The 14774-nt window shown below is 42.4% G+C and overlaps 1 protein-coding gene across 9 annotated transcripts in view; it reads right to left on the bottom strand.

The window, feature by feature from the left end:
- Positions 1–1024: 1024 nt before the first annotated feature.
- map4l (microtubule associated protein 4 like) overlaps positions 1025–14774 on the bottom strand; it is a 51917-nt gene continuing 38167 nt past the window's right edge. For 3 of the 9 annotated variants that reach the window (XM_071377204.1, XM_071377205.1, XM_071377212.1), the window contains 11 exons: positions 11648–12048; positions 11109–11318; positions 10606–10738; positions 10367–10429; positions 9459–9703; positions 8428–8472; positions 6907–6999; positions 5849–5930; positions 5535–5659; positions 4937–5102; positions 1025–4651 (listed from right to left, as the gene is read on the bottom strand). In XM_071377204.1, coding sequence (XP_071233305.1) covers positions 4647–4651; positions 4937–5102; positions 5535–5659; positions 5849–5930; positions 6907–6999; positions 8428–8472; positions 9459–9703; positions 10367–10429; positions 10606–10738; positions 11109–11318; positions 11648–12048 — 1568 coding nt within the window. In that variant the 3' untranslated portion in view covers positions 1025–4646. The remainder of the gene's footprint in view (positions 4652–4936; positions 5103–5534; positions 5660–5848; positions 5931–6906; positions 7000–8427; positions 8473–9458; positions 9704–10366; positions 10430–10605; positions 10739–11108; positions 11319–11647; positions 12049–14774) is intronic. The other 6 variants (XM_071377206.1, XM_071377207.1, XM_071377208.1 and 3 more) reach the window with 6 other exon arrangements.

Below are 14774 nucleotides of genomic sequence, written 5' to 3'. Positions count from 1 at the left end.
TGTTTCACTAGGCCTACACTACGATCAGAACCGGCTGCAGACAATGATCAGCTACTGTAGGTTGAAATGAGATTTTCAACATTTAGATTTTAAAATCATATAAAATATACGCAAAACATACCGACTTTGGGCACATCAATATCATGGTTTGCATTTTCAACACCACAATAAATAGACCATGTCAATCTCCACAAACAGAAAATACATCCCTCTTTACCTTGTAGGCCTACGCAGTATCGAAGGTTTGGCTTGACGATCTCCGAATGTCATTAAATGGTCATTTTGGTGTTTTGTAACAGATGTCTCTTTCCATTCATCAAATGGCCTCTGCACAGTTTGGATTGATTGATTTGTCAAACAGCAGCCAAGCATCGATCATCATGTAGGAGTATGAATGCCCTGACTTCTGCAGAGGCCATATCACCGTAAATGCTGCACGGCCAATGCAGACATCGGATTGACCATGCAGCGCCTTTTAGGTTCTAGGTGCGGGAGGAATAGCCGCTTGGATTGGAGAGGAGGTGACGCGCCTGGCCATATTATTGTAGGACGACTTGGGAGAATGGTGATCCCCAACAGACAGCGCATCCCAGTAAAATATTAAATAAAATAGAAGTACAAATAAGGTATTTAATTTTTTTAAATCTTTGTCATTATGGGGTATTGTGTGTTGATTAATGAAGAAACCAATTAATTTAATAAATTTTAGAATAAGGCTGTAACGTAACAAAATGTGGAAAAAGGGAAGGGGTCTGAATACTTTCCGAATGCACAGGTATGCATAGGTAAACCTGCAAAAGAGCAAATGCAAACTAGGAGAAAAACGCACAACACTCCCATGTGCCTAATAAAAAACACACACCCCTCCCCAAAGTAAAAAATTAAGTTAGACAACCCTCCCCTATTTTGGTCCCCCCCCTCCAGTGAATGTCGAACTGTCCTTAAGATAGTTATTTATGGAACAAAATGACAAAGTATGCACAAAATAGTAGAAGTAGAAGAATTGGAAACATAAAGTCATAAATGTTTTGCTTGTCTTTTATTTCATGATTAATATTCACATCACTAGTTAACAATGAATCACAATGAACATCTCTTTCATACCAAATTACATTACTCAAATCGAAAGGGAAACAATTAACTCCTCCTATCTATGACAGATGTTTACAATCCATTGTCTTCTGCATGCTCTTATGGTGTGCACTATGGAGAATAATACACACTGTAGGTGTGCTCTAAGAAGGCTCTAGATGGGCTCCTTGATGCTTTACAGAAGCACACTACATAACACATGCCAAAAGACAGTTACTGTTAGTCTTACAAGGGGAGGATGTCTGGACAACATTCAAGGGCTGTGTGTGTCAGGTGCCGCATGTGGGAGCTTGACCTTCAACCTATCCTCACAATGCCTGGTTCATGATTACAGTTGAGCACTCGGTCAGCTCACCAGTGACACAAAACATTTGGAAGAATATGCATTAAAATGGATGATTCTTTGTTTCTGGTAGATTTTCTACATATAGTAAGTCTAAGTGTAAGAGGCAGATAAAAGTGGTAATTTATTCAAGCAAATATCAGTTTATCCACTATAGAGTTGGAGTGGATAAAAGGACACCTAGACCATCCATTGAGAAGTTAACCATCGCTGAATGCTTAAGCTATTCACAGTCTGCTGCGGTCCCCATACTGGACTCGACACACACTTCCTACTGTCAGTCAAATTTATATTGAGTATAAGTGTCTTATTGTGATTTTTACAACAAAACAAAAAGTTCATACATTATATATTCATATCTTGCATCTTTAATATATTAAATTGTAAAAACATTCTTGTACTTCAGCCCTTTCTGAAAAAAGGCAGACTCCAGAAAGAAAACACTCTCCGGAAATGGGTTCATGAACGTCAAAGACATTTCTCAACATCCATAAAGACCCTAACATCAATACCTTGTTCTCCTGTGGTGATGAAAACGTGTGGATGTCTATATACAAACGAATGTGTGAAGACTGATGGAAGGGTGGTGGTGCAAGCAGCACTTAAGCGTTGGAAAGGTGAGTGTTCATAAAGGTGGTGCCTAACAGGCACAAGGAGAACAGACAGAGTGAGTGACCACTGTACCCAAAACATGACACCAAAGTCCACTAAACGTGACCGGTGAGCAAGGTTACCACCAAGGAGACTAAAAGACAAATCTGTTCATCCAATCACGGCAACAGTTCACTCAAACATACTGTAGAGCTCAAACGTGAAATGGACATGCCACTGTGCATTCAACGTGCTTTCGTCTGCTTTCATCAGTGTAAGGCTTAGTCTTCAGGAAGAATTCATTTCATTACAATTTTTGAACTAACCATGGGAATGTTGGGGGAAAGAATACCTTAAAAATATCATAAGGTGCTTTTGCTTTTCTTTCTCGATAATTTGATCACTTGCTCTTTGATTATCTCTGCCATTGACATTCACTATTATTTCTTCCACTGCAGTGCACACACTCAAATAGATTCAGATTACACCCTACCGACAGTACAACAAATAAATCTAAGTAAAAGTGTTTTAGGGTGGGGGACACAAATATACTTTTGGGGGGGGAACTGTACACCTGTTACAGTTCAGCCTTGAGAATCTACAAGGCACAATTACACATTGAAAATCTGTGGCCATTATCCCTCTTGTTGGAGTAGTGTGATGGATATCTCCAAAAGGAACGGCAATTTTCATACTCTTAAGAGCCAAACTAGCAGTATTTTAAAGGCCACCCGGGTGCCCTTGATCTTGATCCGGCAACGTACCACAAATCCGACAGACTCCACAGATGTCTAAATGTCTAAATGTTGATCACAAAATGAGACCATCCCAAAGATCGTTCAACTACTATACACACACACACCGGATCCTAATTCATAGTCATGTAATGTTATACAATTCCATCCGCCAACCTCTTTACAAAACCAATAGCAAGTTAGACAGAGTAATTAGCTTATATATATATATTGCTATATATATTTGCTTGGTTAAGCAATTGTGCCCTATTGTTACACAATAATGTTACTATTCACAGTGGAACCAGTAGCATAAGCAGCCATTCAAATCAATTCATATTTAACAGTGGATTCGTTGAGAATAATTAAAATGTACATTGTTACATTGGAGTTCAATTACCATCTTTGTCCTTCAAAAACTTCTCTTGATATTGACTTCAAATTGTATTTGTATTTTTACGATAATATTGTTAAATCTATCTAAATCTTGCTTTCCTTCAACATGGCTCTCTAGTCGTCGTCCCTGTCCCAACGATTTGGCCAACACTACAGAGACTTGATCGTCACTGGAGTATCTCCACTCTCCTGGTGCAATCATAGGCCTTTCCTCACTTTGTATGCTGCCTCCTGCTTACTATTCTGTCCTGCCTCAGGCATCCAGTCTCTGTGCACAGTCCCTGAGAGGGTTTTTCTCGCTCTCTCTCTCTGACTGTACCGTACTGTAGTTTACATGTGCGAGTACGGGTGTGTAAGAGGAAGTTGTATCCTCAACAAAGACCACTCACTGTATTGCTTTCAGAGAGATGTAACAGTAAAAGGAAAAAGGGTATATTGATGATTAAACAACAGAACAACACATCAGCTCATTGTTACAATAATTTACTAAAACACAATACAGAGTTTTTTTTTTAAAGAGATGTTAAATATCCTACTGTTTGTAACAGCCTACTAGTTTCTTATTGTTTAGAGGGTTGTGTGGGGGGTCACAGGTTTACAGAAGGTTATCTAGACATACTGAATTGGTTAAGTGAGGGGGTGACATATTAGCCGCTGTTCATTGGGATGACATGACAGTCCCACATGCTCACAATAAGGGGTGTTTCACTAATCATCATAATGTACTGTATAAGTGAAATCTGGGGTCCCTACAGTACAGGGGAGGCTATGCTCATCCAGAGGGTTAGATATGGTAAGGAAGGTTTTACATCTAGGGTTAGGCCTGTCACATACATAGCAGTGGCTCATTGTGATAGTCTATGACGAAAAAGTCATACTAATATACAGTGCGACACTGTAGGTGTTTGTGATTTTGATCAAGACTGCACTACTGTACGTATAAGAACAGTGCTTATAGGCTGGAACAAAAGAAGCAGGCGCTGACATAACTACAACAGAACACTGAGGGTCTAGATTCTAGAAGGTTCACTCTGAGGTCATACTACTCCCCTTATATTACAGCCAGGGCAATCCAGAAGAGACAAAACCCCACTGTACAGAAATACCTTCCTCTATCTGTCAACTCTGGTCTCTATACTTTAAAACTGGCTCTTCTGAGACCAGAAGACTAAGACAGATATTCAACGAGGGTAGAGAGTAGTGATGCGATACTGTATTGTGAGGTAAAAGGAATAAGTTGGAATGTGCTAAAGAAATCCTTGTTCTGCTAGCATTCAGTATTTTTCCCCCTGCCCCATGGCTGGGTGACGAGGGGCTGGGTCGGAGCTGAAGGGTGTGGAGGAGGAAGCTGGCGGACCCCAGAGAAACACAGAGAGAGGTGCTGCGATGGGGGTGAGGGGGGGCTGCCAATCGGGGTGGGCCAAGAGATAAGGTCGGCGCCGTTGGTGGTGCGAGCCCGTGCGTTCTCGCGAAAGCTCAGCTTATAAGACTCAATCTGCAGGCAGATACAGACACAATGGAGAAAGATGGAGGGATAGGGGAGAAAATTAAGACGAGAAAGAGTGGAGGGAAGAGTAAACTGGTTAGACTTATGGCATAAAATAACGTACAAATGTTTTTGTACAGTATTTGTCATTTGTAGCAAGAAAGCTAAAAAGGAGCCTACTTCACAACAATCAGTTATCTCTCATCTGAGCACTCGGCAACGGAGGTAATCTCAAAGTTAAAGCTATGAGAGTGCATGACAGTGAAAGTGCTTGTTGGAGTAAGGGGCACCTACTTGTCTCAGGGATGCGTTTGTCCATGCCCATCGGGTCACTCCCAAAGGGATTAGGTTGAGGCAAGGCCTTATGTCCGTTCTCCTTAGCCATGCTTCCTGCACCTGTAGCTGGAGCTCCACCAGGGGGAGATGTTTTCCCTGCAGCTTTCTCCGGCATCCCCTCAGCCTGGAAACACACCAGCATCAGAATCAGACACACACTGATGTTAATTAACAATAATTTGTTAATTGAAAAAGTGTTTATGCATTTCTAGAAGTTCAATGATCTTTTCTTTATCTGTTGTTAATTTTATGAAGCAGTAGTGAGGCTGGGTAATCATTACCGGTAATGCCATCTAGTGGACAAACTCCCATAATGCATGATGACATTGCTTGTTTTAACAGGATGAAATTGCTCTCTGTATGTGAGCAATCAGCATGTTCAAATGAAACTTTTCCACCACAACCACAAAGATGCTGTGTTTCTGTGTTTTGCAATAAACAATTGTTTCATAACTTCAAGCTTTCTGAAATGTTTTTAAATAAAACTTCCATGACCAAATCCTGGTTAGATAAAAATGTTAATGACTATGTGACTACAACAGAATGGTGACCTTACCTTGATTTGTCCATCCCCTGCCTCAAGGCCAATATTGTCCATTGACCCCACCTTGGGCTTTCCATTACCATTGCCATTGGCCTTAGCCTCAATCTTCACGTCTCCACCCCCTGTAGCGGACACACCTTAGTTACAAGTAGGGTAAGAAGAGAATTAATTTGGTATAAGATGCTTCCCAATGGAACCCTATTCCCTATGTAGTGCACTACTTTTGACCAGTGCCCATCAGGCTCTGGTCAAACTAGTGCACTATGTAGGGAATAGGGTGCCATTTGGGATGTAGATATATTTTCCTAAATCATTAGGCGTCTTACCTGGCTTGTGCTTGATGTTATCCTTAGAGCCACACTTGGAGGTCACTTTGCTCAAGTCCACCTTCTTATGCTGAATCTGGACCTGAATGCACGCAAACAAACAACACAAATGGTGAAGTATGAATGGCAAACATGAAACAACACCCACTCTGAAATTCACACACAATGCCTTGAATCACTCTCGCCCACCAATGTAACACTGATTATGAAATTTGGACTGATAAAACGCTGAGGTACTGTAAATTGGAGAAGTAGGCAATTTGAAGTATCCATTTAAAAATATTGTTTGTCACTTAATAAGGAAAATGCTTGTTGAATGTAAAAGAGTGAGAGGCAGACAGAAAGCTAGTATCTCGTAGGCTAGTTAGTTGGGTGAGAAAGTTCACACAAACAGCACAGCACTCGGACCGAAACATTATTCACTGAGTATAAAAAGAATTAAGAACTTTCTATGACATAGACTGACCAGGTGAATCCAGGTGAAATCTATGATCCCTTATTGATGTCACTTGTTAAATCCAATTCTATCAGTGTATATGAAGGGGAGGAGACAGGTAAAAAAATATATATATATTCAGCCTTGAGACAATTGAGACATGGATTGTGTATGTGTGCCATTCAGAAGGTGAATGGGGAAGACAAAATATTTAACTGCCTTTGAACAGGGTATGGTAGTAGGTGCCAGGCGCACCAGTTTGTGTCAAGAACGGCAACACGCTGGGTTTTTCACGCTCAACAGTTTCCCGTGTTAATCAAGAATGGTCCACCCCCCAAAGGACATCCAGCCAACTTGACACAACGGTGGGAAGCATTGGAGTCAACATGGGCCAGCATCCCTGTGGAACGCTTTCAAAATCTTGTAGAGTCCATGTCCAACTCAATATTAGGAAGGTGTTCTTAATGTTTGGTATACTCAGTGTATCTAGGCTGGTCAATAGGGCTGACCATATAATTAGAATGACTAGAACGTTAGGACATTACTCTGTCCAATCGAGCATGTCAGTGGGATATGGGGATGGAGGCAGCAGCCACATGGGACCACCATGTGTTGTACTTACATTCCCTCCACCAGGGACATGCTTGATATTATCCTTGGAGCCACAGCGAGAGGTGATATGGCTGAAGTCCAGTTTTTTGTGGACTATCATAACCTACAAAACAGCACAGTAGCAGAGGGGAATGGGTCACTATGATGAGTGTAGAATTAGTGGAGGATGGTGGAGGAGCAACCAGGATATAAAAGTGAAAGCAATTTGAAGAGCATACAGTAGGGTGTTAACTCTTACTTGCTCCTTGTAAGTAAAGTCAAGTCACACAACAGTCAGAAATGCTGGCTGGTCAGACATCAGTATTTACATGCAAATGAGCTCAAATCCAATTCTAGATGTGACTGAGAACTATTGCAGTGTCACTCTCTCTCTCACACACACACACCCAAACAGATATACTAGCCAGCCAGCTTTTCTCTGATATCAATTATTGATTTCAAAACATTGTCACACAGCAAGGGAACATCTGTTCAGAAACCTTGAATGAAAAGCACTAGTCTGCTTTCTGCATTTATTTTTTGCTTTGTATTCTGAGACGCCTGGTGTTTAGATGATTTTGCGGCTCTGACGCAGGTAGCAGAACAGGCAGGCTGAGTCACCCTCTAAAACACACGGCCACAGCCAAGGTCTGTTAGTTCTCACTGCCTGTTCACACTCCCTCCAGTTCATATATCACTGAACTCAACTCACAGGTGTTGGACAACCAATGGCTACATTACTCTGCTATATCACTTGGCTTATGAGTGCTGGAGCTTATTTCTGTATTGCTTATCTTGCACATTTTTTAGGCCCAACAGTTTACCCACCTGCATTGAAAGAATAGTAAGCATAACTTTTTCACTGCGACCGGTGATCAGTTTACCAACCTATTTTTGTACCACTACATCACTGATTCAAATCCTTAATTGAATCATACAAGACTAACAGGACTGTATAAAGGTTAAGGCTAAACTACGAAGTAAACCCAAATGAACATTAACAGTGGTATTGGTTGCACTACGAACTCAAAAGCCATCCAGGGCCTCTCAAATACTCAAGCTCGGGGCTCTTCTAAATGTACCAGGTGCATGGGAGAACCAGCGAAGGACAACGGTCCCTGTGGTGTTCTGTTATTTCATGATGAGAACGTTTCTGTGCCAAACAAATGGGATGGGTAGTTCCATGGTTGTAGAGGTCAGGTGAATGATGGCAAGGTCCTGTCTGTCTCTTTTTCTGTCTGTCTGTCAGTTAAGCTGTGCATTTCAGGGGATACAGAGACTTGTCATACACTGTCCACAACCATTCCACATTTTATACAGGAAAGCAACAGGTTTTCATGAATAAGAAGAAAAGGTGAGAATGTGCATGAGTGAGTGTGTTAGAGTGTGACGTGTCTCTATTTATGTGTTTGTGTGTGTACAGGTAGGTTCAAATAGTCAGTGGACAAAAATATCCACTTATGTCATTTCCTTCAGTGTGATATCAGAGGAGAGAGAGTGGTTAGGCACACGGGTGAGAATGAAAGAGGGGTGTGTGATGATAGGGACTCACTTTGCCCGGGCCGTCTTTGGATTGGGAAGCCCCCGCCGAGGAGACCTGAGGGGAGACAACCACCCCTGGGTCAATACCAGGAGACAAGGCTGCCCTGGGCCCTGGGTCAGTACCACCAGTCAGGGCACAGGAGAGTGTGGTGGTGGGTGTATGGATGGAGGGAAGTGTTCTGCTTTCAGCTTCACCACCTGTCTGTGTCACTGACGAGTTTCAAACCCAGGTCTCCTGCATGCCAGAAGAGTGCTTAGGCTCGCTAAACCAAAGCCTAGACATTGGCTCAGGGAGCCAATTCAACTCTTCAGTTCTCAGGCAAGATTAGTGGAAGTGTGTGCAGGGTTGGTACTGAAACTAGTTTTTTTAGATAGTTTTTTTTAGATAGTCACAGTGCTTACATCACTGTGACAGGCAACCTTTTTGATGGATGGACACTGTCACAACCAATGCCATATGTAAAGACTGGACATGACGGCTATTTTCCAAGATGATCATCTGTATGAAAGGATTCCTCTTTTCAGAGTGATCTTTATGAATACAGGTGACAGCACCTTGTATCAGTCGGTCAAATGAGTGACGGCGGCTGTCAGTTGTAACGTAGAGAGACGAGAGAGAGAAAATAGAGAAAATAAAAGAGTTACAGAGAGGAAAAGGGGAGAGAACAGAAAGAGAACTACAGAAAGAAAAAGAAAAGTAGAATTAGACAGATAGTTTGCTTGACATATTTTCTCTAGGGTTAGTATGCATTGTGCCACTATTCAGTTGAGGAGGCCAATAAAGGTGGCAATGACTAATGAGATGGTATATGGTCTTGTTATATGGTAGCAGTGGAGAGGTGAGGAGGTTTTAATAATATGGAATTTGTATGATAATTTGCTTGTGAGAAAACCCCTGCTATGAATGGCATTAGTTGGCAGCATTGAAAGCACTTTAAATATGCTAATACAAAAATGTCTATGTCTCATGTCGGTCTTCTTAAATAGACCCATCTCCACAAGCTTCCATGTACAGTACATCTCTATCCCTGGTTACCGCACCTTGCCGCCGGTAGGCTGGTACTTCATGTTGTCTGTGGAGCCGATCTTGGAGCGCACATTCTTTAGGTCTGGCAGGGGTGCGTTGATAGGTCTGGGAGTCCTAGGTGCTCTGGGTACAGGTGGCTTCCTCTCCATAGCGGTCTGCTTGGGCACTGGGGGTTTGGTGATGCGTCGGCGAGGCTGCTCCCCGTTGGTGGCAGGAGTGCTCGGAGCAGTGGCGGAGGTGCGAGGCACCCTGGGCTTGACTGGGGCAGAGAGAGCGAAAGGACATGAGGAACCATAGAACAGTACCCTCTAATGGCTGGAGCTGAGCTGATCGCGCACAACACTAACAATGATTTACTAGGAAACAATGGGCTGGAAGCTAACAAGTCCACAGGGAAGTATGAGGAACCACACTACTACTACCTACATACAGTAGATACAGTGGTCTCTGGTAGTTGGTTTTACAAGGCTGGGTCACCAGCCCCTGATTTGATGACTAATGAACATCTCAGAGGAGGAAACGACAGGATTGAGGGTTCAGTCAGTGTTTTCATTAACTGGAGCTACTGTGGAGACACAGGCAGCCCAATTCTGATCTTTTTTTTCACCAATTGGTCTTTTGGATAATCAGGTCAGCTCTGAAAAAGTTCTGATGTGAAAAGATCTGATGTGATTGGTCAATTCAATTAGTGAAAAAAAAAAGATCAGTAAACGCAGCCTAAGTTTCTGTTTCCCTCTGCATCCCTGTCTGTCTCTTAGCCACACATATCCACTGTGTTTGTCTCTCTGTGTAGTCATAATGACACTGTCAGGAGAGATTAAAACAGGATATCTGTCCTAACAATTTCAAAGAATACATTAAACTCCAGGGTGTTTTAGTTGTATACTGAGATACTTAGATTGTGTAGGTTGGTTGTTGTTACTTGGTGTTGTCTTCAGCGTACTAGGCTTCTTCACATCACTTGGCTTGATATCAGTCTTGGGAACTGTAGGGTAGAGGACATAACCAAGCTCACCTTACATGATTTAGACTTGTGAACAATGTATTGATCTGGGGATGACCAATGAATTCTGACTTTGGGTTTTTGAATATCACCATCATCAAGAGTAAAGTACCTTAAAGAATGTAAGTTTGCACGGTACAGTTAGAGTTAGTGCTCACCAGTGTTGCGGCGCAGAGAGGGGGCACTAGCAGAGGGGCGTGGCCCAGCAGGTTTAGTAGTGGCGGTTGTAGAGGAACCGTTCTTATTTGCCGTGCCGTTGGCCTTTGGCACAGGGGGACCGTTTTCCGGAGTCTGAGTAAGCAAACAGGAAATCAGAGAACGGTTGGTGTGGAAGAGAGCGCTGGACTAAAAGGAAAGTGATTAGGAAATGAGGGGAGCAAAGATTGGAAACAGAAATGAGATATTGGAAATGTACAGTATGCTGGGGTTTTCAGGGAGGTGATAGACAAGATTCAGTTTGTAGGACTACCCTAAATGGTGAAGAGACTGGACAGATGTCATAGTGCAGGGAGTTGGTGGTCCACAAACTATGAGTGAGAGTCAGTAGGTGGGCACTGGACAGTTATACGGCAGAACCAAACAAACGGGAGGGGGACAAGGTGCCAACCACAAAAGGGGAGGCCAGTGAGAAGACACCAGAGGAAAGTGGGAGGGAACTCACCATGGACTTGGTGACTTTAGGGGTTTGACTGGCAGCGGGCGTTGGCTGCTTGGTGCAAGCAGTGGGAGTGGTTGCCTTGGTAACAGGACTTTTTTTATTGGCAGAGCTTGAGGTGGGGGAGGAACGTTTTGGGGGGCCAGCTGCGTCCCCAGTGGACAAAGAGGTGGGCCGTGTTTTGGCAGAGTTTGGTTTGGTTGACCCAACAGCAGGCTGTACAACAACGTCACACGATAAAGGAGAAAATAAACAAACCAAAAGCATAGAACAGAGGACAGGCAGGATAGTAAAGCAGCAGAAGCAGCATTCACTAACACCAAATCATAATCAAACCAAGAGCATCAGCAGAGCAAATTGGCAGTGACGAATTGCACATAAGCATGTGCATACAAACACACACAGACACACGCACACGCATACACACACTCACGCACACACACACACACACACACACACACACTAGAGATGGCAGTGACAGTTGCAGAAGCAGCTTGCTGAGATTAAATGAATGGCAACATTGTCCCAGCCTTTCCTTGACATACCTTGGCCTTACTGTCTGGGCTGGTGAGGTCCTGCTTGCTTCCGTTGGTTGTTGGGGACTTTGCAGTACCTTTCCCAGCCTTTTCGTTATTTTCAGCTTTGACCATCTTGTCAGTTTTCTCCCCATTTTCTTTCTTCTCCATCTTCTCATCTTTGTTTGTCTTCTCTGGCTTGTCCACTTTTTCATTTGTATAATTCTTCTCCGTCTTATGGAACTTCTCTTCATCTTTGAGAATCTTGTCAGATTTTGAGGTCTTGTCGGCATTGTCGACTTTCTTAAATTCATCTTCTTTCTCTTTCTTCTCCATCTTGTCGGACTTCTCCGTCTTCTCAAATATGTTCAAGTTATCTGTCTTCGGAAAGAAATCTGCCTTCTCTTGTTTGTCCTTATTCTCTGCTTTCACTGTAGAGCAACAAAAACAGATACATATTTAGCAAACCTGCAATACTGTATGTAATATAAAAATACCAGAATTACTCTACGGATCAAATACAGGTAGAGAAACATTTCATAGTGCCAGACGCGCTTTCAGCCATGAGAGCGATCATATCTTATAGTGTGTTATTAACCTAACCACAGATTCAGACTGGCTTTAGCTTGAAAATCGAGCTACAACAATGCATCCTAAGAATGCCACCTAAGAATACCACCACCGTATATGGTCAACAGGACTTTGTACATGTTGCGGCTGTTCAAATAGGCAACTAAATGTCAATCCTCTAAAATCCTCCTGATCGATCGGCACAAAATACAAGCGTTCCGAATACTGCTGTCATATTTTACTCATATGATGATAATCTATCAGTGATAATATTTTGTACTACACCCCAGAGCAACTCATTGGTGTGGAAATAAGAGTGAGTTAACTACAGTGACCAGTCATGGCATGGTGGTGTGTAGTCTAGGCAGGGCTACAGAAAGTCAGGGCCAAGCCCAGGGCCGAGCAGGGCAGACAGAACAGCACATTGTTGGCATCGGCTCCTTATGTAACCCATCCTCAGTGACCTCTACAGAGAGAGAGGGTATGTCTGTAATGGCACCCTATTCCCTATGTAATTCACTACTTTTGACTAAGGCCCATAGTTTTCCTCTCTCAGGCTGTATCCCAGGGTACCATTTGCGATACAACCCGAGCGAGAAAAACCAACTTGTTAAATGGATTAGGAAATGTGGGACAGATTAAGTTGGGTCAAAAGATGACCCATTGACGTAATGACTGAATCCGCTTTTCAAAGAAAATTCTGACCAATTAGTTGACTAGAGCATCAAAATTTAAAAATACAGCGAGTGCAAATGGATTGTAAGTTTACGGTAGATAGATACCAGTTCAATGCGTCAGACAAGATCATGGATTTGCCACAATGGTACAAAACCATGAGCCAATCGAAAAATGGATCAAATGATTGAGTACAGTATACAGGACTGGCCTTGTTGTGCCCATGGTTGGCTTTAGGAGCCCTGGTTCCAGTAACTGTCATACACTATAGACCAAGCGTAGGCAACTAGATTCAGCCGAGGGCCAATTTTCATCAGAGCAGAGGGTCTAGGGGCCAGAACATAGTTATAATCATTTGTACACAACAAATTGACTACAACTAAGCCCAAAAAAGATTGTAAAAAATAACTAATTTCATACCTTGGTTACATACGTCTCTTTTTTATTGGTGGGAATTATTTATATGTTTATTTATTTATTATTTATATATTATAATTATTTGTTTGAAACAGATTTCCTGAATTAAACTCATTCTTAGCAGAATTTCTGGTGATTTTACATTTAAATATACACCCCAGAGCAAATACACACCCCAGAGCAACTATATATATATACAGTACTAGTCAAAAGTTTGGACACACCTACTCATTCAAGGGTTTTTCTTTATTTTTACTATTTTCGACAAAATATGAAATAACACATATAGAATCATGTAGTAACCAAAAAAGTGTTTAAAAAATCTAATATATTTTATATTTTGAGATTCTTCAACGTAGCCATCCTTTGCCTTGATGACAGCTTTGCACACTCTTTGCATTCTTTCAGCCAGCTTCACCTGGAATGCTTTTCCAACCGTCTTGAAGGCGTTCCCACATATGCTGAGCACCTGTTGGTTGCTTTTCCTTAACTCTGCGGTCCAACTCATCCCAAACCATCTCAATTGTGTTGAGGACGGGTGATTGTGGAGGCCAGGTCATCTGATGCAGCACTCCATCACTCTCCTTCTTGGTCAAATAGCCCTTACACAGCCTGGAGGTGTGTTGGGTCATTGTCCGGTTGAAAAATAAATTATAGTCCTACTAAGCGCAAACCAGATGGGATGGTGTATCGCTGCAGAATGCTATCGTAGCCATGCTGGTTAAGTGTGCCTTGAATTCTAAATGAATCACTGACAGTGTCACCAGCAAAGCACCCCCACACCATCACACCTCCCTCTCCATGCTTCACGGTGGGAACCACGCATGTGGAAATCATCCGTTCACCTATTCTGCGTCTCACAAAGCCACGGTGGATGGAACCAAAAATCTCTAATTTGGACTCATCAGACCAAAGGACAGATTTCCACCGGCCTAATGTACATTGCTCGTGTTTCATGGCCCAAGCAAGTCTCTTCTTCTTACGGGTGTCCTTTAACAGTGGTTTCTTTGCAGCAATTCGACCATGAAGGCCTGATTCATGCAGTCTCCTCTAAACAGTTGATGTTAAGATGTGTCTTACTTGAACTCTGAAGAATTTATTTAGGCTGCAATTTCTGAGGCTGGTAACTCTAATGAACTTATCCTCTGCAGCAGGGGTAACTCTGGGTCTTCCATTCCTGTGGCGGTCCTCATGAGAGCCAGTTTCATCATTGCGCTTGATGTTTTTTTTCAACTGCACTTGAAGAAACTTTCAAAGTTCTTGACATTTTCTGAATTGACTGACATTCATGTAATTTCTCTTTGCATATTTGAGCTGTTCTTGCCATAATAAGGACTTGATCTTTTACCAAATAGGGCTATCTTCTGTATACCACCACTACCTTGTCACAACACAACTGATTGGCTCAAACACATTAAGAAGGAAAGAAATTCCACAAATGTACTTTTAACAATGCACACCTGTTAATTGAAATGCATTCCAGTTGACTACCTCA

The sequence above is a fragment of the Salvelinus alpinus genome, chromosome 30 (genome assembly GCF_045679555.1).
Source record: "Salvelinus alpinus chromosome 30, SLU_Salpinus.1, whole genome shotgun sequence".
In the NCBI taxonomy this organism is placed as follows: Eukaryota; Metazoa; Chordata; class Actinopteri; order Salmoniformes; family Salmonidae; genus Salvelinus; species Salvelinus alpinus.
The sequence above is the reverse complement of the archived record's forward strand: the minus strand, read 5'-3'. Positions and strand labels throughout refer to the sequence as shown.